The sequence below is a fragment of the Microcaecilia unicolor genome, chromosome 3, assembly GCF_901765095.1.
Source record: "Microcaecilia unicolor chromosome 3, aMicUni1.1, whole genome shotgun sequence".
Taxonomy (NCBI): Eukaryota; Metazoa; Chordata; class Amphibia; order Gymnophiona; family Siphonopidae; genus Microcaecilia; species Microcaecilia unicolor.
This window is the reverse complement of record NC_044033.1, coordinates 302639258-302657781: the sequence shown is the minus strand read 5'-3', so window position 1 is coordinate 302657781 and position 18524 is coordinate 302639258. Positions and strand designations below refer to the sequence as shown.

General features: G+C 42.8%; 1 protein-coding gene across 1 annotated transcript in view; it reads right to left on the bottom strand.

Moving 5' to 3' along the window:
* Positions 1 to 18524, bottom strand: part of LOC115466761 (ATP-dependent 6-phosphofructokinase, muscle type-like) — a 243842-nt gene that overhangs the window by 136216 nt on the left and 89102 nt on the right. Inside the window, 3 exon segments of the mRNA XM_030198256.1 lie at positions 7210 to 7305; positions 10103 to 10211; positions 13110 to 13154. Of these exon segments, the coding sequence (XP_030054116.1) occupies positions 7210 to 7305; positions 10103 to 10211; positions 13110 to 13154 (250 nt within the window).

Sequence of the window (18524 nt, the reverse complement as noted above, 5' to 3'; positions counted from 1 at the left end):
AGACCTCAACAATATTGCTGTCTCTTTTCCAAGCTGAAGAGCCCTAATCTCGTTTAGCCTTTCCTCATATGAGAGGAGTTCCATCCTCTATCATTTTAGTTGTCCTTCTTTGAACCCTTTCTAATTCTGCTATATCTTTTTTGAGATACGGCTACCAGAATTGAATGCAATACTCAAGGTGAGGTTGCACCATGAAGCAATAGAGAAGCATTCTAACATTCTTGGTCTTATTTAGCATCCTTTTCATAATAATTCCTAGCATCCTGTTTGCTTTTTGGGCCACCGCTACACACTGGGCAGAAGATTTCAGCGTATTGTCTACAATGACACCTAGATCTTTTTCTTGAGTGCCGACTCTTAAAGTGGACCCTAGCATCAGGTAACCAATATTCAGATTATTCTTTCCAATGTGAATCACTTCGCATTTGTCCACATTAAGTTTCATCTGCCATTTGGATGCCCAGTCTTCTAGATTCCTAAGGTCTTCATGTAATTTTTCACAGGCTGCATGTGTTTTGACAACTTTGAATAGTTTTGTGTTATCTGAAAATGTAATCACCTCACTAGTTGTTCCAATTTCCAGATCATTTATAAATAGCACCAGTCCCAGTACAGATCCCTGCAGCACTCCACTATTACAAGACCAAGGCTTTCAGATAACTTCCTTTCGTTTCAGGTGGCATGCCTCAACAAAGAGTTAGAGAACCTCTCAATGTCTACATCTACTTATTTTCAATTTCAAAAACACATTAAAACTTTCTTATTTAGGAGATCTGTGTTATATTCTGATAGATATTTATTATTATTATTTATTTCACTTGTATCCCACATTTTCCCACCTATTTGCAGGCTCAATGTGGCTTACAAAGACCTGTTGTGGCATTGCCATACAGGATGAAGTATACATTTGGAGTTACAAAGAAGTATGTATTTGGAGTTACAAAGAAGTCAAGGAAGACAAGAGGATTTGATCAAGTAGTTGTAGAAAGATACATTCTGCCTAAAGTTGGAAGGGTGTTGTGTTATGGTTGGTTATGGGTTCTCATGGTAGGCTTTGTCAAAGAGGTAAGTCTTCAGAGATTTGTGGAAGTTAGTTAATTCGTAGATCGTTCTCAGGTGGGTTGGGAGTGCGTTCCATAGCTGTGTGCTCATATAAGAAAAGCTGGTCGCTTGAGTTAGTTTGTATTTTAGTCCCTTACAACTGGGGAAGTGTAGGTTGAGAAAGGTGCGGGAAGATTTTTCTGCGTTTCTGGGTGGTAGCTCCACTAGGTCTAGCATGTAGGTCGGGGCATCTCCCTGAATGATTTTATGAACAATCGTGCAGATCTTGAACGTGGTACATTCTTTAAGTGGGAGCCAGTGTAATTTCTTTCTTAAGGGTTTTGCACTTTCGTATTTTGTTTTCCCAAATATGAATCTAGCTGCGGTATCAGTATCCTTGTTCTTATTTTGTATTTCCTTGAAATGTCCAGCCTAAACTGTGATCCATTTAGAACCGCAAGGTATTAGCGGAATATAAGCAATATTGTTAATGTTAATTCACTCTCCAACACTGAGAAAAATGGCCATTTAACCCTACCCTCTGTTTCTGTCCAATAACCAATTCCTAATCCACAGAAGGACATTGCCTCCTATCCCATGACTCCTTAATTTTCTCAGGAATCTCTCATGAGGAACTTTGTCAAAAGCTTTCTGAAAATCTAGATACACTACATCAATCGACTCACATTTATCCATGTTTATTCACGCCTTCAAAGAAATGAAGCAAATTGGTGAGGCAAGACTTCCCTTGGCTGAACCTATGCTGACTCTGTCCCATTAAATCATGTTTGTCTCTGTGTTCCGTAATTGTATTCTTTATAACAGTTTCCACTATTTTGCCCGGCACTGAAGTCAGGTTTACTGGTCTGTAATTTCATCACCCTTGGAACCCTTTCTAAAAATTGGTGTTACATTGGCAACCCTTCAATCTTCAGGTACTACAGACGATTTTAACGACAGGTTACAGATCACTAACAGCAGATGAGCAGTTTCATGTTTTGAGTTCTTTCAGTACCCTGGAGTGTATACCATCAAGCCCAGGTAAGCAATAATGTCTCCTCATAATACGGCCTTAGCAGCTTCCCAAAATACTATGAGGTTATCAATGTGAAAATTATTAAACTTGACATCGTTGCCCTATTTATCCAAGAGATATTTGTGAAAAGTCCCATTACCATATATATAAGAAGGAAAACATCATCTACAAAGTATGGGTTAACATGTCATTCCTTCAATGCAAATCCAGATCGGTGTATGATCACTCATTCATACCTTGGCAAATAAGTTTCATGTGACCAGAATGTAATGAATTCATGAGCCTTAGACATGTATGTGTAATCTTTTCATTAGAGTGCAGTAGGCACCATGCATCAACCACATCCAGTGCTAAGCCAATAAAAGGCAAATCTCTACGTTTGTGCATCAGGAAGAGTTAAGTGGTGTTTTATCTATCTGCTCATCCATAACCTGATTGAGATCTTTTAAGAGGCACAATTGTGCATCATGAAAATGGAATGCAGCTGTACTATTTTCTAAAAAAAACCAAAACAAAACTGTGATCATATGAATTAGGAGCATTTACCAAATTATTTTCTTGATCAAACAATTTTAAATTCAACAGCATATATCTATCATTAACATCACTAATCTTATTAAGGAATTGTATAAGGTAATTTCTTATGTAAAAGGATAGCTACACTCCCTTTTCTTTCTCTGGAAGAGGCAAAAATTACTTCTCCAACCCATTCTCTGTTTAATTTGAGATGTTCTGAATCAGATGTGTTTCTTGCAAACTTGTTGTATCAGTGTGATATCTATTTAAACTGGTTAATAACTTGGACCATTTTACAGAGGATGAAGTACCTGCAATGTTCCAGGATACTATTTTCAAATCATTTTAGCCATATGCCCAGTGTTCTACAAGGGTCCGCAACCATGAAACAGTATAAATATCAATTAGACTTGGGTGCCCAGACTTCACCCAAGTCCATTCAGAACCACTAGTAGACCATGGGGCTTATTCTCATCATAGGTTACTATGGAACTTTGTAAATCTCTGTGCTTTGAAAATATGCCTCCATGTGAAATAACAGTGATGGCTTTGCCCTAATGACAAAAACAAGTTAAATGCATTAAAACCTAATATAGGCCCAGATGCACAAAACTTTAACGACCCTTTAACGAGGAAATTTTAAACCGTAGCATGCATTAAAGGCCATTTTCTGACAAGGCTAGCAGCTAACGAAAACGGAATGCAAACGAGAAAACTACCATTGAAATGTGGTCAATTCGGAATGCACTAACCATACCGACGACTGCAACGAACCATTTACCGTCAGAAATTTAACGTCAGCTCAGACCTGTCATTAAGGCCTGAGCTGTCATCTCCCCGCTGCCCCCTGCACCATAAAAATCATGTGTAGTAGTAGCATAAAAAGAAAAGTGAGCTCCCCGCTTTCCCCTGCATAAAAAAATGTCTCCAAAAACGTTATCAAAGGATCGGGAGGGGGCAAAGGCGCTCATCAGGAGCGTCCTGTGTGGACGGCCTTGCCCCCCCCGCCCTCGCCCGAGATCGCCGCTGCTCCCCGCTTCTCTGTTCATGAAATACAAAATGTTAAAAATCTTAACTTCTGCATCGCCGGGCCCCCCCCCCTTCCTGTCTCTCTCTTCTGCTACTGTCGGCAATGCTCCGCCTCCCGCCATCCTCCGCCTCCGCCGCTCCCCCCCTCCACCGCCCCCCCCTCTCTGCCATAATGGCCGGTGCAGCGCCTCTCACCTGTGTGTGAAGACGCTGCACGGGTTGGATCAGCTGTTCTCGATCGCTTCTGTCTCCTCCGACGTCTCTCTCCTTCTTCCTGTGCCCGCCCTCCTCTGACATCAGTTATAGATAACGCATAATGCTTGGCTGCTCTGCGCATGCTTTAGGAGCCGATTACCAACGGGGACTGATGTATGGTTCTTTACAATACCGCACCGAACTTGTGCAACTTGTTTTTTTGGAGCATTGTTCGTTTTTTTAAATTCGGTAATGGCTTTTACGATTGGTTGATGCATCTGGGCCATAATGTCCTCCCATTCCTCCCCTCCTTCCCTTCATGAAATCCCAAGCATAAAACAAAGTTTTACCTCGGGAATGCCTGTGAAAATTGCCCTTACTGTTTCTTTTTCCTTCGTGCATCCTGCCTTTGCATGCTTTGCTAATGCTTTTTTTTTTAAATGTATTTTTGTGCTGGTGGTTTCATTCTGCTCTTTTGGGCTTCTAGTGTAAATAAAAAAGGGCAGCTATTGGGCAACAGCACCATTGGGACTTCATTTACAACTACATGGGGTAAATATCTTATATTTGTAATCTTCATTAGCCCAGCTATTGCATAATGCCCTTGGCTAAGAGCCACAGAGCACAATTCCTATGGAATCCTGTACATGTGCACCCTAATTTCAGCCAGTAGGTGGCACCATTGACAAATGGCTAGAACTGATAAGATTCCTTCCTCCTCTCCTCACCCATCACTGGCTCCAAGGTCTGTGAACACTGCCTCCACAGCATCCCAAGCAGAACACCCTTACCTAGGACCTGAACCCAAGTCTTCCACATGGCACCTCTCCTGAACCAAGCCAGCCCTTTCTTAGTCTGTTATCCCCTTCCATCAAACTTTCTTCCTTTCCCCCCTCATTACCCAAAGCATGCTGTAGCTTCTCTAATGGGACTAGTGCCCTACAGTCTAAGCTTGCTACCAGTGAAAACATGCCTGCCTTCCCTGAAGGTAGGGAGATGTAGTTATAGGCGTTGCCTTCTTTCCTGCTCTGCATTTTTTGCTTTCTCTCTTGTATAAGTCAGTCATTCTGAGTATCTGTCCTATTGTCTTTATTTCAGCTTTGTTCAGACATGCTGCTGCTTTTGCTCTATTCACAGGTGCCTGAACCCGACACCTTTATACCTACCTGTTTTCTCAGAAAGGGAAGATAATTTTAAATCAAATATACTTTCATTATGAAAGATAAAACCTTCTTGTTTACATTTAAAATCCCAAAGGTTTTTTTTTTTTTTGGTAGGCCTAATGTGTGTGCCTGAATACATGGTGGGGTGCAGGGGCAAGGGTACAAGTGCAGAGGTTTGTGCATTAGGTAGGGTCTATTAAAGCCACTTTTCAACAGCCAAGGGCCACAATGTAGTAAGTACAGTGATCATGGTGCTGTCTGCTTTAAAGACATTGGCAAAACAGAATGTTTTTGCAACTCATTCCTCATTTTTTTTATTCCATTCAAATGGAATTTGATAAGAATAAAAAAGAAAAAGGGAGGCACAAGGCCTATTTCCCAAAGTTCCATGAGAGGGGAAAACACCTATCTTTTTCTTCCCATAGGAAATAATGGGAGCTACATGGGTGAAAGGAAGGCTGCCCCGACTGATTCTTGCTCTGAGTAGGAGTATATTTGGGGTAGAAGCTTCAGGCAGGTGAATAAAATCTGGGTGTCTGAAGTAAGGACAAAGCCTGATAATGTGATGCACAGACAAGCTCCATCTCCTATGCATGACAAACATCATAACGTTTGAAGTGATTCCAAACAGCAGCACATTTACAATAGTAAAAATTTGTGAAAACCCAAAATTTGAGCACAGTGGTTCCTAGAGGCCGAAACCTCTGGGAGGGAATCAAACTCCTGGCAAGTTATCCTACAGTGTATTCTTGTGGTCTCTAACACATTTATTCAGGTTCCGTTTATTTGGTATCCCATCTAAATTTTAAAAATCTAAGCAGTTTACAGTATCTCAAATTAAAATAATATAATAGGGGTGTGGGGGTGTCAGAGGAAAAGATATATAAAATTTTAAAAAAATAGTTATACAAGAGGAGAATAAGGCAAGGAATGATTAATATAGCTAATTTACCTGCCCAAATTCTGCAATAAATTAAGGCATAGGCGCCCGGTATAAGAGGCTTGGATCAGTTGTTTCTATAGAAATGCTAAATAGTAGTAGTAGTAGTTCTCTGGTGAGTCCAATCTTAAATAGCAGCAGCTGCAGTGAAAGCCCTCTGTAGCTTTCTGTAACCAGTTGTAATTTGATTACCTGCTGGGAGAGCAGAGCAGGGTGGGGTTGGCTGGACTTGTCCTGGGTTGTCATGGAGATATTTAACTAGGCTGAATTCCTGCACATGAGCACTTCATACCAAAGAGAGTTGCACTGACCCCTGCAATTTTAAAAGTGCTAAAAATAAGTTTTAAAAGTATTTGAAAGATCATTTTATTTTCATTATAGTGTTTGGAATATGTTCACTTTGAGAATCAGGTGCTCAACATTAAAAGTTTATATTTATTTACTTATGTATGGCATTTTATCCCACATTAAACATGAATTAGGATGTTTTGTGGCTCTACATGAGAATTGTGATATAATCCCTTGTTTCATATTGTTGACGGTCTGCATTTTCTGTATGGGTCATGGTATGTTGGTGTATTAGGTTCTGCCCAGTGTAATATTTATGGTACAGTAAGGTTCTGAGTGTGTTTTTGCACAAAGTTGTGCATAGTGTTTTGCAGTTGAGCGATTGTGGTTAGAATATGCTTTGAGCAACCACTTTATTCTTTGACATATGATACATATCTTATATCTAAATTTAATAAAAGGTATTAATTGTGACTTTTATTTTTATTTATTTATTCTGCGTGTTATCAGACAATTATGGATTTAAGCTCCACCCCTGGCCCCACCCCTAACCCCGCCCCCTTTCGCCTCCCTAAACAGTTGGGCCACCGACCGCCTATGAATTAAGGTATACAAAAACAAAAGGTTGTTGACCAAAGGGAAACAAAAGGAATAATTTCACTAATAAATGAAAAGAAAGGGTAAAGCAGCCAGTTTCTAAGGAATATTCAGAGTATCCCAAACTGCCAAGCTGTCTGCAGCACTGAGTTGGACCTGCATTTTAACTCCTGTCCCTCAGCATTTGAGTACTGCAGTCTGGCATCAAAACATAAAAACTGAAGGAATTCTATCCCCAGAATACCAAAAGTTAATGAACAGAGAACATTTCAATAAGACAAGCCTTAAGTGGCCTCTGATGGCTTGTAATGGAATAGCAGGTTCACACAGTAATGCCATAAACTGTCAGTTCCCTTGAGAATATGCAGATTTTAGATTATTTTTACATTAACCCCAGAGCTTACATTCTTCACATCCTCAGAAGAGATGGGATTACCCTGCAGGTCAATGGCTCCTTCTGCAACAATGATAATATTCAGTCTGGATCCTCTGTCTCTGGTCTGAAAAATGAAACCACCACCACCAACAAAACAAACAAAAAACAAAAACGGGAAAAGGCGTTTCAGTTGGAAATTATGCAAAAACATGTGTTTAATTCTAATCACCATGGGCATAAGAAGAGATTTTGATTAAATTCTACAGGAGATTTTACTCATCTGCAAAGCCTTGGGAAGCTAGAAACATGTTTGCACACATCCAAATATTGTGCACAAATAAATGTATTTACTTCTTGGGGGTAATTTTCTACTGCCTGCATAGCTGCAAAGTAGACAGGCACTGTTTACAGTTAAGGGTGTCTAAGAATAACATGTGTGTGGATACTCATTCATTTGGACTAAAAATAAATGAATATGAAATTATGCGCACTATTAAAGATGCTCCAACTGTGCACAGAAACACCCTCCCCCTAGTGCAGATAAAAGTACACATGTTCTTGCACTGTGCTTACATTTTCATCTGCATTCAGGGTGGGTAATTTTTAGACTGCTGATTTATGCAGATAAAAAGTTGTACCCATCTTGGAGATTACTCTCAGTATGTTTATGTCACTCGTAGAACACAGTTCTGTTAAGTCCGTATAGTTAAAATGTTCCTTTATTAATAAAGATGATTGGACACAGCAGGGGCGTATCTGCGTGGGGCCTCAGGGGCCTGGGCCCCCGCAGATTTTGCCCTGGACCCCCCTACCGCCATCAACTCTCCCCCGCTGCCGTTCTTACTTTTGCTGGCGGGGGACCCCAACCCCCGCCAGCCGAGGTGTGCTTCCACCTGCCGCTGCCGTAAAAACATCTTCTTCAGTCGGCGGGGGACCCCAAACCCCCGCCAGCCGCCCCGCGGTGTTTGAAATTCATCTTCGGCCTCCGTGGCCGTGCTGCTGTGATAGGCGCTGTTGAAATCCACTTCGGAGTCTGACGTCGTTTTACGTTGTACGTGCTGCGACGTCAGACTCCAAAGTGGATTTCAACAGCGCCTATCACAGCAGCACGGCCACGGAGGCCGAAGATGAATTTCAAACACCGCAGGGCGGCTGGCGGGGGTTTGGGGTCCCCCGCCGGCTGAAGAAGATGTTTTTACGGCAGCGGCAGGTGGAAGCACACCTCGGCTGGCGGGGGTTGGGGTCCCCCGCCAGCAAAAGTAAGAACGGCAGCGGGGGAGGGTTGGCGGCGGGAGGGGGGTGGAGAGAGTCACATTGGTGGCGGTGGGGGCTCGGCGGTGGGGGGGGCGGCGGCGGCGGGGGGGGGGGGGGGGGCTAAAATGTGCCCCCTCCCTCTGGCTCTGGCCCCCCCTACCGCCGGAGTCCAGATACGCCCCTGGGACACAGATATAACTTTCTGAAAACCTACAAGAGATACACTCTAAAAACCACCTACAGGCTACCTGGTCAATATTCAATAGTGGTGGTTAACAGCAGTATTTTAAACCAGCCACAGCATTAAAAAATATATGAATGTACAGTGTCACTACATGGATAGGTGGCAGCACCAACAATATATTATATATTTCAGCCTAATTAAATCTCAAAGCTGTAGAGATATCAAGTGAATATCCTCACTACCTGAACAGTTGCGTGTTCCATTCTGGACCGTGCTGTATCAGTTTGAATTTTTAGTATCCATACAATCAGCAGCAGTCACTGAAGAGGTAAATTGTATTAACTTTCTGCATGAATAAAACAATATTTTGAAGGTGATTTTATAATTTGGTGTTTCATTTTAGGTGCTGTTGCAGAATAGTAGCACAAGTCGGCATTGATGTGCCTTACCTTAGGCGCAAACACTTATGCCATTGTCAATGGCTGCTGTAACTCTATAAGAGGGTCTTTTACTAAGACACAGTAGCGTTTTTAGCTCACAATAGAAATCAGCTGGCAGTAAACACTGAGACACCCATGACCACTTGGCATTTCCCGCCAACTTATTTCTACCACGGCTTAGTGAAAGACCCCCTAACTTACACAGGTGACGCCATGCCCATGGCTTGTACACTCTTCCACGTATCCCCCCATCTTACAGTTACGCACTATAGCAGGCCAGTGGTTCCCAAAGCTGGTTCTGGAGGCACCCCAGCCAGACAGGTTTTCAGGATATCTGTAATAAATATTGATGAGAGATATTTGCATGCACTGCCTCTAATGCTTGCAAATCTCTCTCATACATATTCATTACAGATATCCTGAAAGCTTAACTGGCTGGGGTGCTTCCAGGACCAGGTTTGAGAACCACTGACTTAGATGCTACTTCATAGAACATGGCTGTCAAAATATCCCTAATGAATATGCATAACACTATATCAATTACAACTATGATTCATCATAAATATTTTTATCACTCATATTGATTTATTTGTTGGTGTTATTTATCAGTATTGGTTTTTAATATTAAAATATTTTGGAAAATTCAATATGAGTGATAATAACATTATTTGTGATGAATCATAGCTGTTTTGGAACAATTGCTACAACTATATTGAAATATATTTACCCTGGTTTTTTATATAATTAATATGAATGAGAGAGATTTGCAGACAACAGAAGTAGTGGGCATGCAAATCTCTCTCACACATATTCACTACAGATATCCTGAAGAATTGGCCTGTTTGCAGCCCTTGTGGACTGAACCTGGACAAGCCTGCTCTAAACAAATGTCCCTTTTCAGCAATGTTTAGTCAAGCTATTCTACCCAGGTAAAAATATCTTTGAAAACACACTTTTTATATAATTGACAACCATTTATATTTTTAGATTGGTAGAAACCAAACATGGCCCTGGGATTCATGAAACTTCTGCTTCTGCAGTACCTCACGTAACCTTCTGCATAAGTGCTCTTGCCACTCCTCCTCCGGAGGGGATTCTGGAATGAAGACCCAGTCTGCTCCACAGGCGAGAGCTGTCACCAGAGCCAGGTATCTAATGGAGGAAAGAGTCATTCGGTTTACAACAAGCTCCTCCAGATGAGAACTTCAGGACGATACTAATCCTGTCCACACTCCAGCAACAAGAATGACTCTAGTTATAAGCACAGACTGATTTCTTTTTTCTTAGATGGACCAATGGAAATATTTACTGTCCAATGGGTATAGTATTAAGTGTCCCTCCTGAAATCAAAGCCAATTTGTACAAATGATATGGTCAGACCTAGTGAAAGGGTAGTGGGGACCCTAGGCAAACCTTTAGCCTTACACATTCCCCCACCCACATTAGATTCAGGCCTCGCCTCTGCAGTACCCCAAGATGTTGATAATTAAACTCGGCAACACAAAGAGTACACAGAATACAGCATAAGAAAAACAGCACAATGGGCCTTCAAGACTGAGGTAGACAATGATTCTATATTAAAAGACCCGACACAGACCATGTTTTACAATGGAGTGGAGGAGTGGCCCAGTGGTTAGAGCACTGGTCTTGCAATCCAGAGGTTGCCGGTTCAAATCCCACTGCTGCTCCTTGTGATCTTGGGCAAGTCACTTAACCCTCTATTGCCTCAGGTACAAACTTAGATTGTGAGCCCTCCTGGGACAGAGAAATATCCAGAGTACCTGAATGTAACTCACCTTGAGCTACTACTGAAAAAGGTGTGAGCAAAATCTAAATAAATAATAATAATAATAACGCCATCACCAGGGATCACATATAAAAGACAAAGTTCCAAATGATGCCATAAGACCACAATCCAGGTCTAATCAGCATGAATCACTTCACAGTGCTTCAGAAATGCAATTGCCAAAATGACGCATTACACGGCCCATGTTGGGTCATTGAATAAAGGATAATTAAATTCAACAATCACATAAAAATCCTATAAAAATGAAGGTTTAAGAACATGTTCATGTTTTTCTTTGAGTTTGTGTGGCTGATAGCACTTTACTGCTTTGCTTTCACTGCAGCTGCTGTCCATGAGAAGCTGTCACCCTAGGTGACTGCCTGGTCTTGCCTAATGGTTGGACCAGTCCTGAACATGACTCTTAAAAATCAACTTTGAACATATATTGCTGGCTGAGATGATTTAAAAAATGATTACTGACATGACTGGAATTATGTAGGGTGAACTCCCAAAGGTTAAAGTTGTGACATGATGGTGGTTATTTTTTGATTGATGGTTTCCTTTTGCTCCATTGGAGCTGGCCACCATTGGTCTACAATGCCATGAATGCTCATTTCTTGCCATTTAAGAATTTTTCCTGTTTTATACGCCCACCCAACTCACTTAGCTCAGCCATCCCAGCAACTGTCCTCAGCTAGGAGGCCATACACTAGGGTTTAATCTGAAACTCTGCAACCATAAGCCTCATCCTGACCACTGGTGTCACCATTGTGGGATAACTGGGACCCCTTCTCATAAGGGGTTGTGAATACTGCTCCCACAGTATCCCCAGCTGGTTCAGAATGCATAGTTTTGGCCTAGGAATTAAATTCAGGACTTTCACTAAGGGGCTCATTTTCAAAAGAGAAAAACATCCAAAAAGTGGCATAAATCTGCATTTGGATGTTTTACTCACAAAAACGTCCAAATTGGTATTTTTGGAACCAATTTTTAGATGTTTCTATGAAGTCAGTCAGAACTACGTTCAAATCACAGGTGGGCATGTCAGGAGCGTGTTAAGAGTGGGATCTGGGCATTCCTAACACTTGGACTTTTTTCAGCCATAATGGAACAAAACAAAACCGTCCAGGACTAAAATTAAGATGTTTTGAGCTAGACCTGCTTTTATAACAAATAAGGTACAAAAAGGTGTCTTAAATGATCAGATGACCACTGGAGGGAATCAGGGATGACCTCCCCTTACTCCCCCAGTGGTCACTAACCCCCCCCCCCCCAAAAAAAAAATGTGATTAAAAACATTACTTACCAGCCTCTCTATGTTAGCCGTAGTTGTAATAATCAGGTCTATTAGGGCAGCATGCAGGTCCCTGGACTAGTCTAGTGGTGGGTGCAGCGCACTGCAGACAGGTGGACCCAGGCCCATACCTCCCCCTACCTGCTACACTTGTGGTGGAATCCATGAGCCCTCCAAAACTCACCACAAACCTACAGTACCCACATATAGGTGCCCTTTCACCCATAAGGGATATTGTAGTGGTGTACAGTTGAGGGTAGTGGGTTTTTTTTTTGGGGGGGGGGCTGGAAGACAAGATAAGGGAGCAACGGTGAGATGTGTACCTGGGAGCATTTATTTGAAGTCCAGTGCAATGCCACCTAGGGTGCCCCATTTCTTTCCTGGGTTGTCTGTATGGCCAGTCTACTAAAAATGCTGGCTCCTCCTACATACCAATGGCTTGATTTTGTGCATTTTTCACTTGGACCTTTTTTTTCCCAAAATAGATCAAAAAGATAAGCGCACAGAGCACAAAAACATCAAGCAAATAGCCATTTTCGAAAAAAAAAAAAAAAAAAAAGATAGATGTTTTTCTGTTCTGAAAATGGGTATATTCCCCACTTGAATTAAACAAAATTGGACTTAGATGTCATATCGACAATGCCCCTCTAAGACACTTGGAGGCATATTTTCAAAGCACTTAGCCTCCCAAAGTTCCATAGAAACCTATGGAACTTAGCCTCCCAAAGTGCTTTGAAAATATGCCTCTTGGCCACTGGATAGATTTGTCATGTTCTGGTTGATCCATGAATGAACTTCAATGATCTCCTTGAGGCCAAAGAATGCAATTACATCCAGTGAACCATTTGACATTCCAAGACACATTTTGTCTTCTTCCTGGATCAGTTACTCAATGATGGGCAGCATAGAGAATGTTATAGTCATCAGTGATACACCCATTGTGCAGTCTAATAAGAGAAAAATTACCTACCCGCAATGCCGACCCATCACTTCCAATACAAAGGTCCTCTGGTGGCTGTAATGATAGGACAACGTATAAGTTAAGATACAGAATTAATATACACAATGTTCTGCTAGCAATGGCAAAGACTAGTCGTACAGTTAATGTCAAAGTTACTTTTAAAAGTTATTTGCTGCATTTGCTAGTTATTAAAAAAAAATACAACTATTTGAAGCTCCTTTTTTAAAATTACCTTTTACTCACTTAATATAAAATGTTTCTCCTTGGTGAAATATTATCCTGGTTATGTGAAGGACAATTTTATAATGATTTGCTTATGAGTGAAGGCCAAGTAGGCTCCTATTTTGGGGCTTATTAAAAACACAGCAGAGCATTGCTAAAAAAGCCTCACAAAAACAACAATTGTGGGTAAAACACACTCACATACATTTATACCTGCTTGGGAGTTGGTATAAATGTATGAACATACTTTGAAAAACCAACTGTATTCCACACCAGAAAACACCTACACTCAGGCTGTATAAAATTAGATGTGAACATGGACTAGATTCAGTAAATGGCGCTCAAGAAATGGCACTGAAAAAAAACAACACGGAGTGCTACTCTATAAATGGTGCTCCAAGTTGTGCACCGTTTATGGAATAGTGTCTAGAGCCAATTTCCGTGCCAAACTTTGGGCACAAGGATTTACACCAGCTGAAACCTTGTGTAAATCCTGACACAAGTTAGGTGAGGATCCCCGGTACTCAGTTATATTGCGTGCATCTTTAATGAATGCCCCTGCCCCTCCCATGGCAATCCCCCTTTGTGAGATTTGCACATGGATCTTTCTAGAATAGTGATTAGCAAGATGCACACACAAATCCAAATTGTTGCCAATTAATGCCAATAATTGTTAGTGCCCTATTACTGGCATTAATTCGCTTGTTAGCCAATTTCAATGCATGCGTAAATTTCGGCATGATCTAATGAACTGCCCTTCACATGTAAATAATTAATAAAAGCCAGTAACCTTATAAAATTACCTCGCTGATGTTCTGAAATATTTAAAAATTAGCCAAGCTATCTTATTCTCAGGCTGGTTTCATATGTAATGAGTCTTAAAAGTTAAAATATTGTTTGTTAATAGAGATGGGTGAAAAAATATGCATCTATGATTGTAAATCAATTCACACTCATTACTGACTGGCTCCTAGATGTTTGGAATCACTGCTGACTATCCCATGGTTCTGCCTAACCCCTGGGAAAAAAGAATGAAATTATGGGTAGCACCTTGCTCAAAGTGTCTAAGAGGGCTGAGAGCCAGCAGTCTCTGCCCTGCCCCAAAATGCTGCACTTTCTCTGCCAGAGTGCAAGAGCACATATGTTGTCATGATTGTGGCTGCGATCAAAAATTTTAAAAGGCAACTACTGTAGGTGCTAATATTTGGCTGACAATCAGTTTAAATAAGAGCAGGTGTCTTACTTTTCAAAAAAATCTAAATTTACGGGTAAAACTCTGTTTAAAATAAAAAAGTGAAGGTCTATACAATACAATAGCCATTCCTATTCTGATTTACCCCTCAGAGTTCTATCTGGTTTACAACAAATAACTAGGCATTCCTAGGAAAGTACAATATCTGATAAATATTAAAATTTAGGGGGGGGGGGGCAAAAAGGTCAACTGCCCTGGATCCCACAGCTCCAGGGGGTCCCCACAGTCCATTTCTTCCTATTATTATGCTACCCTATCTAAGGTCTACTTCCCTTCCCCTCACCTTGTTTGTCTAATTTAAATCGCTTTTTTTGGTCACAGGAGGTCACCAGCATGGCAGCGATTCTGGGATCCTGCCTGCATCTGCCCCAGCGCGGCAAAGAAACAGCACTGGGGCAGATGCAGACAGTGTACCAAAATCACTGCTGAATGGCAACTTCCTGTGAATAAAAATGTGATTTAAGTTAGACAGGGAAGGTGAGAGGAAGGGAAGGAGATCTTAAATAGGGTAGCAAGAAGGGGAAGGGATGGCAGACCAAAGGGGCTCCCCTGGAGCTGTTTTAAAGTAGACCGGGGGGGGGGGGATTGAGAGACAGGGGGACATACCATACTGGGAGTGGGGGGAGGGGATGGAGGAAGAAATGATGGGCCCAGGAACGGAGGGGAGGGATAGTGGAAATGGGGTGGAGGGAAGGAAGAGAGAAAGAAAGATATTGGACCCGGGGGTTGCGGGGAGGGAGGGAGAGATGATAGAGGGGAAGGTAGTTAGGAACAAAGAGAAAGATGTTGAACCCAAGAAAGGGAGGGATGAGAGGGAGAGATGCTGGCTCATGTGGGTCAGAGTGGAGGGAGAGAAAGCAGTAGGAAAGAGAGGGAGCAATGCTGGACCATGGAGAGGGGAGGGAGGCAGGAGGGATGGGGCAGGAAGATGATGGGGTAGGGGCAAGAAAAGGAACAGGGAGATGTCAGGCCATTGTTGGGGGAAGGAGGGAGAGGAGAGGAGATACTGAGCTACAAGAGTGGAGGGAGGGAGAGAGAGGGGAAATAGTGGAAATGACAGATCCACGTGGGATAGTTCAAGAAGGGGTGGCAAGATAATGAGTGAGGGGAGGAAAGTGAATACAAAGGTAGTAAAGTGAAGATACTTATCTGTAACAGGTATTCTCCGCAGACAGCAGGGCTTATATTCTCACATTTGGGTAACGTGGTGCCATGTTGTTCCAGTACGGACTTTATAAAAAGCCATAAGAGCTTTGTGGAGCGTGATATAAGTTCCACTGCACATGCGTGGGTGCCTTTCCACCCACCGCGAGGACATGGTAACCTCAGCTAAATACTACAACAAGAAAAGTGAAAAATAAAAATAGGAGACAACTCCTAGGGGAGGTGGGAGGGTTTGTGAGAATATAAGCCCTTCTGTCCTCAAAGAATACCTGCTACAGGTAAGTATCTTCGCTTTCTCCGAGGACAAGCAGGGCATTAATTCTCACAATTGGGGTATCCTTAGCATCCAGGCTCACAGAAAAGAACATTGGTCGTGGACCACACAGATTAACCTGAAACTACATACAAACAGAGTGCAGCCTGGAACAGAATAAAACGGGCCTAGGAGGGTGGAGTTGGATTACTACTACTACTACTTAACATTTCTAGAGCGCTACTAGGGTTACGCAGCACTGTACAGTTTAACAAAGAAGGACAGTCCCTGCTCGAAGGAGCTTACAATCTAAAGGACGAAATGTCAAGTTGGGGCAGTCAAGATTTCCTGAATAGAGGTGTAGTGGTTAGGTGCCGAAGGCGACATTGAAGAGGTGGGCTTTGAGCAGGGATTTGAAGATGGGCAGGGAGGGGGCCTGGCATATGGGCTCAGGGAGTTTATTCCAAGCATGGGGTGAGGCGAGGCAGAAAGGGTGGAGCCTGGAGTTGGCGGTGGTGGAGAAGGGTACTGAGAGGGATTTGTCTTGAGAGCGGAGGTTACGGATAGGAACGTAAGAGGAGATGAGGGTAGAGAGGTAAGGAGGGGCTGCAGATCGAGTGCATTTGTAGGTTAGTAGGAGAAGCTTGAACTGTATGCGGTACCTGATCAGAAGCCAGTGAAGTGACTTGAGGAGAGGGGTGATATGAGTATATCGGTCCAGGCGGAAGATAAGACTTGCAGCAGAGTTCTGAACGGACTGAAGGGGGGATAGATGGCTAAGTGGGAGGCTAGTGAGGAGTAGGTTGCAGTAGTCAAGGCGAGAGGTAATGAGAGAGTGGACAAGAGTTCGGGTGGTGTGCTCAGAGAGGAAAGGGCGAATTTTGCTAATGTTATAGAGGAAGGTCTTGGCTATCTGCTGGATATTCGCAGAGAAGGAGAGGGAGGAGTCGAAGATGACTCCGAGGTTGCGGGCAGATGAGACGGGGACGATGAGGGTGTTATCAACTGAGATAGAGAGTGGAGGGAGAGGGGAAGTGGGTTTGGGTGGGAAGACAATAAGCTCGGTCTTGGCCATGTTCAGTTTCAGGTGGCGGTTGTACATCCAGGCAGCAATGTCGGATAAGCAAGCTGATACTTTGGCTTGGGTTTTGGCAGTGATGTCTGGTGTGGAGAGATAAAGCTGGGTGTCGTCAGCATAAAGATGATATTGGAAACCATGAGATGAGATCAGTGAGCCCAGGGAAGAGGTGTAGATTGAAAAAAGAAGGGGTCCAAGGACAGATCCCTGAGGAACTCCAACAAACAGCGGGATGGGGGTGGAGGAAGAACCATGAGAGTGTACTCTGAAGGTACGGTGGGAGAGATAAGCGGAGAACCAGGAGAGGACAGAGCCCTGGAACCCAAACAGATTCTGCAACACTGTCTGCCTGAACCGACTATTTCATAGAGTATCCTGCTCGAGGCAATAATGAGATGTGAATGTGTGGACTTTAGACCATGTCCTAGCCTTGCAAATTTCTTCAATGGAGGCTGACTGCAAGTGGGCTTCCGACGCAGGTATGGATCTAACATTATGAGCCTTGACATGACCCTCCAGTGTCAGCCCAGGCTGGGCATAAGTGAAAGAAATGCAATCTGACAGCCAATTAGAGATTGTGCGATGGCGACCCCCATCCTGTTGGGATGAAAAAAAACAAAACGTTGGGTGGACTGTCTGTGGGCCTTGTCTGCTCCAAATAGTAGGCCAATGCTCGCTTCCAGTCCAAGGTGTGCAAGGTGCTCTTGACAGGATGGGCATGAGGTTGGGAAAAGAATATTGGCAAGACAATCAACTGGTTCAGATGGAACTCCAACACAATCTTTGGTAGGAACTTAGGGTGCATGCTGAGGACTACTGCTACACTTGTGGTGGAATCCATGAGCCCTCCAAAACTCACCACAAACCTAAAGTACCCACTACTAGAGCTTAAAGCTCACTGACTCTACGAGCTGAAGTAACAGCCACAAAGAAAATTACCTTCCAGATAAAGTACTTCAGACAGCAGGAATTCAGTGGCTTGAAAGGAGCTCTCATCAGCTGGGTGAGAACGACATTGAAGTCACAGGCAGAGGTTTGACAGGGGGCTTTGACAAAAGCAAACTTCTCATGAACCAAACAACTAAAGGTTGTCCAGAGATGGACTTACTCTCTACATGGTGATAAGCATTAATTGCACTGAGGTAAACCCTTATGGAGTTGGTCTTGAAACCAGACTCGGAAAAATGCAGAAAGTATTCAAGAAGGGACTGTGTAGGACAATGAACAGGATTTAGGGCCCAGCTCTCACACCAGACGGCAAACCTCCTCCATTTGAAAGAATAACACCTCTTAGTGGAATCTTTTCTGGAAGGCAGCAAGAATCGGGAGACACCCTCTGACAGACAGAGAGAAACAAATTCTAGGCTCTCAACATCCAGGCCATGAGGGCCAGAGACTGAAGGTTGAGATGTAGAAGAGATTCCTCGTTCTGCATGATGAGGGTAGAAAACCACT